Source organism: Salvelinus fontinalis, unplaced genomic scaffold (genome assembly GCF_029448725.1).
Source record: "Salvelinus fontinalis isolate EN_2023a unplaced genomic scaffold, ASM2944872v1 scaffold_1296, whole genome shotgun sequence".
Lineage (NCBI taxonomy): Eukaryota > Metazoa > Chordata > Actinopteri > Salmoniformes > Salmonidae > Salvelinus > Salvelinus fontinalis.
Window position 1 is genome coordinate 26,958 of NW_026601505.1, and position 9,572 is coordinate 36,529.

General features: G+C 50.4%; 1 protein-coding gene across 1 annotated transcript; it reads left to right on the forward strand.

Annotated features, from left to right (window-relative positions):
* The first annotated feature begins 3,654 nt into the window (after positions 1-3,654).
* Positions 3,655-7,089, forward strand: LOC129848956 (piggyBac transposable element-derived protein 4-like). Its single transcript, XM_055916031.1, has 2 exons — positions 3,655-4,759; positions 5,283-7,089. The coding sequence occupies exons 1-2, from the start codon at positions 3,808-3,810 to the stop codon at positions 6,308-6,310; spliced, it is 1,980 nt and encodes a 659-aa protein (XP_055772006.1). The 5' UTR covers positions 3,655-3,807; the 3' UTR covers positions 6,311-7,089.
* The last annotated feature ends 2,483 nt before the right edge of the window (positions 7,090-9,572 follow it).

Genomic DNA, 9,572 nt, shown 5'->3' on the forward strand with positions numbered 1-9,572 from the left:
TTCCTTCTTCTTCCTCTGGGTGTCTGGAAGACGTCAGAGGAGAAATTTTTTGTTTATCTTGTACTGACGTGAAATAAGACCTATTTCTTTAGCGTGACCGACAACTTCCGGTTTCCTGAGATGCGCGTTTAGAGAAGCCATTGACTTTTGTTATGCTGACGTTACGGATGAAAACTATCTCCGTGTCGAAGTTTGTTTGATACATGTGACCATATCACCGTAATGTATGTTTTTTCAATATAGTTTAACCTGTCTAGGATCAGCGTGGCGCTAGCGGCACACCCCCCCCCCCCCCCCACTGAAAAACCAGTGCCGCGAAATTCAAAAAAAATATTTTTTTAAATATTTAACTTTCACACATTAAAGTCCAATACAGCTAATGAAAGACACAGATCTTGTGAATCCAGTCAACATTTCCGATTTTTAAAATGTTTTACAGGGAAGACACAATATGTAAAGATGTACATCTATTACCTAAAAACACATTAGCATAATCCACCATCTTTTATTTGTCCACCAACACCAGTAGCCATCACCAATTCGACTAAACTAAGATATTTATAGCCCCTAACCAACAAAAAAACTCATTAGATGACAGTCTGATAACATATTTATGGTATGGGATAGGTTTTGTTAGAAAAAAGTGCATATTTCAGGTATATGGCATAGTTTACAATTGCACCCACCATCACAAATGGACTAGAATAATTACAATGAGCAACGTGTTTACCTAACTACTAATCATCAAACATTTTGTAAAAATACACAGCATACACGAATCGAAAGACACAGATCCAGATTTTCTAAGTGTCTTACAGCGAAAACACAATAAATCGTTATATTAGCTTAGCACATAGCAATTAGCAGCCCAGCATTGATTCTAGCCAAAGTGAGCGATAAAAGTCAACATCGCCAAAAGATATTAATTTTTTCACTAACCTTCTCAGAATTCTTCCGATGACACTCCTGTAACATCATATTACACAATCCATATAGAGTTTGATCGAAAATGTTTATATTTAGCCACCAAAATCATGGTTAGACAATGTGAAATGTAGCTCAGCTGGTCAGAAAATGTCCTTGCGCCACTTAGACAGTGATCTACTCTTATACATAAATACTCATAAACGTGACTAAAAAATATAGGGTGGACAGGGATTGATAGACAATTTAATTCTTAATACAATTGCGTTATTACATTTTTTAATTTATCCTTACTTTTCAATACAGTTTGCGCCAAGCGAAGCTACGTCAAAAAACATGGCGTCCTAAGCCACTAAAATGTTTCGACAGAAACACGATTTATCATAATAAAAATGTCCTACCTTGAGCTGTTCTTCCATCAGTATCTTGGGCAAAGGATCCTTTCTTGGGAGAAATCGTCTTTTGGTGGAAAGCTGTCCTCTTGCCATGTGGAAATGTCAACTGCGTTCGGGATGAACTGAAAAGCGTGCCCAACTTTTCACATCGTTGCAAAAATAAATGTCCCAAAATCGCACTAAACGGATATAAATTGCTATAAAACGCTTTAAATTAACTACTTTATGATGTTTTTAACTCCTATAACGAGTGAAAAGATGACCGGAGAAATATAACAGGCTAAACTAACGCTTGGAACAGGTGCGCGCCGGTGTCCTCTAGGCTCATGACGCAGCTCCCAAAGAATGACTAGCTTCAGGGTTTTTTCATTTGTAGGGCCTGTGAACGCGCAATCGACCCCGTTGGAATCGTCATCACGTAAAGGCATCCAGGGGAAGACGTAAGAAGTGTCCGTATAGTCATAGCAACGACAGTGCCCTTTTAACTGACTTCAGAAAAGTGGCCAACATTTCTCAAATCTGACTCCATGTCAGGGAAATTGCTGTAGAATGGGCTCTGTTCCACTTAGAGACAAAATTTCAACTCCTATAGAAACTATAGACTGTTTTCTATCCAATAATAATAATAATATGCATATTGTACGATCAAGGATTTTGTGGGAAGCCGTTTAAAAAATTAGCCAAATTAGCATAAATAGTCTAAACAGCGCCCCCATCCCCAACAGGTTAATCAGATTATTAGAATTTTTTCGGGAGTTTTGCCGTGTTCCGTTCTTTGAGTTTTTTAACTTTGGACAGGGGCCGTGCCAGTCGACCAGTACCCAGGCTAAATGAAGAGGGGAAGTTGCCATTGTGAATGGATTGAACGACTCATCAGGACTAAGGACACCTTGATCAACATTCTGATGAAAGACCAGCAATAGTAAGACCCAATTTACGATGTTATTTCATATATCTGTCGTGCATGTGAACTGGTCGCGCGCGTCCAGCTGGTTCTGGCTGGCCTGGTTATGCTAATTTAGCGCTACATTTTGTTTTCGCTATAAAACATTTAAAAAATCTGAAATATTGTTTGGATTCACCAGATGTTGGGCTTTCAATGTCTGTACGCTGTGTATTTTTTCTGAAATGTTTTAACCCTCCCGTTGTCTCGGCGGGTCAGAGCGACCCCGGGCAGTTCCGAGTTGATTGCCCGTGTCTGTGTGTGGGTCGGAGTGACCCCGGCAGCGTTAGCAAGGTGTATGTTGTAACCCTCCTGCCCCTGTGTGGGCGGGGTCATAGTGACGTCAGAGGGGTCAGAGTGACCCCGGCGGCGTTAGCAAGGTGTATGTTGTAACCCTCCTGCCCCTGCCCCTGTGTGGGCGGGGTCATAGTGACGTCAGAGGGGTCAGAGTGACCCTCGGCAGCGTCACCTGTCGCTTCCCCCGTGTCTGTGTGGGTCAGAGAGACCCCGGCAGGCCGGGGTCACAGTGACCCAACACCACCACCTGCTGGATACTAGTAAAAGGTCCTGCCCCAAAATTGACATTCTCAACATTCCGGGCAAGGGCCTGTGTCGAATACGGCGTGTCTGCCCCCAAACGGGCCCTTGGGCACCGTGTGAGTTTGGATATCGAATCTAAAAACGCCCCCCTACAAACTACTTTCCCTTGGTTGTGGAAATTGTGCCTTTCGGGTATGGCTGTTGTTAGACAACCTTCCCCTTGCCTCGGCGGGACAGAGTGACCACCGGCCAGCGTTCTGAGTCGATTCCCAGTGTCTGTGTGGGTTAGAGAGACCCCGGCAGCATTTAGCAAGGTGTATGTTGTAACCCTCCTACCCCTGTCTGGGCCAGGTCACATTGACCCGAGCCCTGTTGTAAGCCCTGCGTTATGAGTTGTTCCCCTCTGTTCCGAGGGCCTGGGGTCAGAGAGACCCCGGCGGCGTTAGCAAGGTGTATGTTGTAAACCCTCCCCTCCTACCCCTGTCTGAGCCGGGTCGGAGTGACCCGGGGCCTGTGTTAGGAGTTGTTCCCCTCTGTCTGGGCCGGGTCGGAGTGACCCCGGCAGGGACCAGTTGTCCCCACCAACTCTGTGCACGACCTCGGTGCTATCACGCGGTTAGTCCAGCCGAGCGTCCCGGATGGGACCGAAGGGGCCAAGGGACCGAAGGGGCGAAGGGTCGAAGGGCCGAAGGGCCGAAGGAGCAGGCAGGGCCGACCACGCGCCTCGTCCATTCGCGTGCCTCGTCCCATTCACGTGGCCACCGTAAGCAGGGCGTAGAGAGGCTACTAATATTGTCAGGAAGAAGAAGAAGAAGAAGAAGAAGAAGAAGAAGAAGAAGAGGACGACGACGAGGAGGAATACGACCCCGCCGAGCGTGAGCCCTCCGCCTACGACAGTAAGCAGGGCGTAGAGAGCCTACTAATATTGTCAGGAAGAAGAAGAAGAACAAGAACAACAACAACAAGAACAAGAACAACAACAACAACAACAACAAGAAGAACAAGATGAGGACGATGATGAGGACGACGACGAGGACGACGGCGACGAGGAATACGACCCCGTCGAGCGTGTTGCCTCCGCCTACGACGCCTCGCAGTCCCGGTTTCAGCGCGGCTCAGGTCCTGGAACAGATATCCTCCAGCGTCGACCAAGAAGACGAAGAAGACTACTGCGATTCCGAAGAGGAGGACGTTTCGGAAGATGAAGACGGTGAGGAATACAACCCCGAGCGCGACGCGGACGACTACGGAGACGACTCGGCCTCGCGGTCGAGCTCCTCTTCGGAGGAAGATCCGGAGGAAGAGCCGGAGGAAGAGCCGGAGGGAGACGCGGCCGCTGCCCGAGAGCGAGACAGAGAGCCAGACAGAGCCAGAGAGCCAGAGCGAGAAAGGGAGACGTTGCTGTCGAAAAACGGCAAAATCAAATGGTCCTCCGCGGCCTATCGCGGCCCGGACCGACCCCGCGCCATCCGCCAGCCCTGCCCCGCCGTGACGCCGGGCCCCACGGCCTACGCCGCGTCGCGAGCGCTCGACATCGAGTCCGCCTTCCGGCTGTTTGTCACACCGGCGATAGAAAGGATCATCGTGGACATGACCAATCTGCAGGGGGTGAGAAAATACGGCGACGGCTGGCGACCCATGGACTCCACCGACCTGCGCGCCTACGTAGGGCTGCTGATCCTAGCCGGCGTCTACAGGTCCCGAGGCGAGGCCGCGGCCAGCCTGTGGGACGCCGAGAGCGGCAGGACCGTGTTCCGCGCCACCATGCCGCTCAAGGCGTTTCACAAGTACTCGAGGCTGCTGCGATTCGACGACCGCCAGTCGAGACCCGCGAGACTCGCCACCGACAGACTGGCGGCCGTGAGAGAGGTGTGGGACCTGTGGGAGGAGCGGCTGCAGGCCCTCTACAACCCGGGGCCCGAAGTGACGGTGGACGAACAACTGGTCCCGTTCAGAGGTACCGTCTATGCATCTGTGTACGTACGCGTAGCGTAGAGAGCACGGGCAGTCTATGTATCTGTGTTTGTACGCGTGGCGTAGAGAGAGCGGTAGCAGTCTATGTATCTGTGCATAGAGAGCGGTAGCAGTCAATGTATCTGCGTTTGTACGCGTGGCGTAGAGAGCACGGGCAGTCTATGTATCTGTGTTTGTACGCGTGGCGTAGAGAGCACGGGCAGTCTATGTATCTGTGCATAGAGAGCGGTAGCAGTCAATGTATCTGTGTATGTACGCGTAGCGTAGAGAGCACGGGCAGTAGTAGCACGGGCAGCGGTAGCAATCGGCAGTAGTAGCAATGGGCAGCAGTAGCAATGGGCAGTGGCACGGGCGGCGGCGTCGGCGGCTGCGTGTAACGTAAACGCAGTGCGCCCCGATGGTGAGCCTGTAACGATGACGCTGCTGCTAATCTCCTGCTAATCTCCTCTCCCTCTCCTCTCCCTCTCCTCTCCCTCTCCTCTCCCTCCCCTCTCCCTCGCCTCAAGGACGCTGTCCTTTCCGACAGTACATTCCCAGCAAGCCGGCCAAATACGGCATCAAGTCGTGGGTGGCCTGCGACGCCAAGTCCAGCTACGCTTGGAAGATGCAAGTGTACACCGGCAAGGCGGCCGGCGGATGCCCCGAGAAGAACCAGGGCGCGCGCGTCGTCCTCGATCTGACCGAGGGACTGCCGGCCGGTCACAACGTCACGTGTGACAATTTCTTCACCTCCTACGAACTCGGGCAGCGGCTCCTCGAGAGGAACCTCACCATGGTGGGCACGGTGCGAAAGAACAAGCCCGAGCTCCCTCCCGCGCTGCTCCAGTCCAAGGGCAGACAGGTCTCGTCCTCCAGGTTCGCCTTCACGCCCACCGCCACTCTAGTGTCCTACCTGGCAAAGAGAAATAAGAACGTGCTGCTTCTGAGCACGCGGCACGCGGAGCCTGACGTCAGCGATCGCCGAGACCGGAAGCCGGCCCTCATCCTAGACTACAACTGCAACAAGGGCGGCGTGGACAACCTAGACAAGGTGGTCGGGACCTACAGCTGCAGACGGATGACCGCCCGCTGGCCCCTGGTCATCTTCCACAACATCCTCGACGTGTCCTCCTACAACGCCTTTGTCATATGGCGAGAGATCAACCCCGACTGGATGCCCGGGAAGCGGAACAAGAGGAGGGTGTTCCTGGAGCAGCTCGGAAAGGCGCTCGTGAAGCCCTTGATCCAAAGAAGGCAGCGTCTCCCCCGCACCGAAGCCGCGTCCGCACTTGTCAAAGTCATACGGGGCGAGCGTGTATCCGCCGAGGCTCGTCCGCAGGCCCGCGAGCGAGCCGCCGGCCCGGCCGCCGCCGCCGCCCCGGCCGCCCCGCTGGGGGCGAGTAAGAGGAAGAGGTGTCAGGTCTGCCCACCCAAGAAGGACGCCAAGACACACACAGCGTGCTGCAGGTGTAAGAAATACATCTGCAAAGGCTGTTCACACCCATACTGTCACACTTGTGCCCACTGGGCCTTTAGCCAAGACGGGACAGAGTGACCCCGGGGGGGGGACACTGTGTGCTAGGCATAATAGAAGGACAACGGGAGGGTTATGTAACAACAACCATACCCAAAAGGCACAATATCCACAACCAAGGGAAGGTAGTGCAGGAGGGGGGGCGTTTTTAGAATCAATACCCAAACTCACACGGGGCCCAAGGGCAGTACGGGGGACAGCCTGTCACTTCGCACACAGGGCCCTTGCCCGTAATGTTGAATCTGTGAGTGTCCACCACAACCTCTCAGTTATCCAAAACTTTATGTTGTATCCTGTCTGTGGAATTTGGAGGCTGTGACAATAGATCCAGCTTTCAGTAGTGTAGCAAACCACGTATCAGTTATCCAACACTTGATGTTCTAGCCAACGCACTAATACAGGGAACTACTTATAAGTCAGTTTGGGTTGTTACAAGAGTTTACATTTATCAACACTGGGGAAGAGGTATCAGCTATAACAAGTAGGACTATTATGGGTAACCTGTTCATCTTCGTTGCAACAATCCACTTGTCTCTATGTATGCATCTGTACGAAAAGCACAGTGTAATCAGTGATGGACCTGTGCTTGAAGAAGACTACCTGGGTGTGGATGGGGGACTTGACCTTGACGGAGAATATCGTGGTATGGATGGGGGACCTGAGTTCTGAATCTGACACTGCTCCGAGAAAGTATGGGGGAGATGTAATTATCCTAACAGTTGAAATGTTATATTGTATTCATTTGGTACTATGGTGATGTGGACCTCTTTTATCAATAAAGTACAGTTGGTAACACTTGACAGTTGCTTGTCTGAGCATACTTTATTTTTTACTTGCATTCAACAGCATTATAAACTATAACAAGGCTACCCAAGCCCTCACAGTGAGCAAGCCTGGAAGCCTTATAGGCTCCTGTGGCTTCTGTCAAGCTCTGTGCGTTTGATGACGCTTTCCTTAGGCCCGCCCTATCATGACTCAGTCAGCAAGCATGGAAGCCTTATAGGCTCCTGTGGCTTCTGTTAAGCTCTGTGTGATTGATGACGCTTTCCTTAGGCCCGCCCTATTATGACTCAGTCAGCAAGCATGGAAGCCTTATAGGCTCCTGTGGCTTCTGTTAAGCTCTGTGTGATTGATGACGCTTTCCTTAGGCCCGCCCTATCATGACTCAGTCTGCAGAACTGTGGGTCTTTGACAATAGGGGCCAAAGCGATATATTAATGACCATACTGACGTCTCTCAGGAAGCAGAACAGAGTGTATAATGGCACATGGGAAATCAGAGTCTTTCTATACACTCAGATATTGTAATACAGCAAAGGAGAATGACAGTAGCGACGACTCGGACATTGACTTTGTTAGTGGCAGCACATGCAGAGAGCTGCAGTTCAACCCTGTTACAGTTGAAGATGCCCAGCTGCTGTGCACTAGGCTGAAGGTGCAGTGCAAGAAGAGGTCTCTCAGTCATACTGCGTCTGGTGTGTTAGGTGCTCCGTGTAAGAATGTGAAAATAAAAGGTGACGGAAATTGTTTCTTCAGAGCGGTCAGTGAAGCACTGTGTGGTACAGAGGAGTACCATGAGCCAATTCGAAATGCGGTGGTGCAGCAGCTACAGAGCAAACAACATATGTATAGGACCATCCTGAGAGTGTGTTACCGTTCAGTGTCAGAGTACATTACGGAGTCCAACATGAATTGTTTAGGTAGTTGGGCGACCGAAGTGGAGATTCAAGCAGCTGCAGACATGTTGGGGGTAAGCATATATACATACTATACCAACCGTTGGATTGAATACAGATCTAATGGTTTAGAGGTGTCTAAGCAGGGCATATATTTGGAGAATAGTCGGAACCATTACGAGACAGTCGTTTGTGTCAAGAGGCCTCAGACTCAGTCTTGTTACGGTTACTGCCAGGGTTATGAGATTGGGAACAGCCATATACCACAAGCAGTTAGGTCCTCAGGCTCCAAATCATCTGATTCCGAAAGCAGTTCGGGAGCGGACATGGCAGGTGACTACGAGGATTGGATGTGTGATGATTATCAGGACAATTGTCAAGAGGACTATACCCATAACCGAGATACTCCCGGTGCTGACATGGAGGATACCAGAGACCAAGAGGCTGAAACCAGTCCCCGTTCAACCGATAGTCTTGTGGACTACGACATTTACGATTCCGAGGAGTCAGACTACGAGGTCCACACCCAAGACGTCGACAGTGAACAGCTCTACAGTGAACAGGTTGACGACGAAGAGGTGGTCTACTGTGAAGAGGTCTATGGTGAAGAGGTTGACACCGGCGCTGTCGTGGAATGTGAAGAAGTCGATGATGACGAGGTGGTGGACTGTGACGACGTGTACGATGAAGAGGTTTACGACGACGAGGTGGTGGACTGTGAAGACGTGTACGATGAAGAGGTTGACGATGGCGAGGTGGTGGACAGCAACGAAGACTACAGCGAAGAGGGTGGCGAGTTACAGGTTTACTGTGAAGATGGTCACGACTCGATTCCAGCTGTGGAAGATTCGAGAAAGCAACATTCGATGGAAAGCATGCTTAGTTGGTCTATACTGAACACATCATGGCATTCCTTCCTAGAATGGCTGGGGGAGCGCTGGTGGGGATCAGTCTCTAAAGAGCAGATTATCACATTCATGGATACATCTAACAGTCGCAAAGGGGACATTGTCGTCGCAGCACACTTCGGTGGCATGCAAGGAGGAGTGTGTTCGATTATGGTGAAGACACAGGATTCAGTCATGACCTTTACTGTTGTTATTAGTCGAGGCAGGTACATCTGTACCGATATGGTACAAGGTCTATTTTCAACTCCTATTGACATTATGAAAGTTCTGGTGCGTAAACTGGGAGAAGGACACTTGCTACGTAGACCCAGGTGGATGGCTCATGACCCCAAATACTTTGCTATGACACAAATTGTGGACGAGCTGCGTTATATTGTAAAGCTGATAAAAGGCTCATGGTGGGGAGCTGCATTCCTCAGTTTGGAAATGTCCCCACCACATGGTAAAGTGATAGAGCTTCTACGAATGAGGACAAACAAGCACACCAACCCAGCTGCCGCAATCCATTATATGAATGAGGACAGTTTGGGATACCTGTTTGATATTGTAACTGCCAAGGGAAAGAGATTCAAGGTGACGTTTGATAACTTGGGGTTTACGATTGGGACAGGTGTACACTTTCCATATATCACATCTATTCTTTCCCGCATCTGCTGCCTTGAAGATGCAACCTTTGTTGCCCGACCAAAGAACCACATCT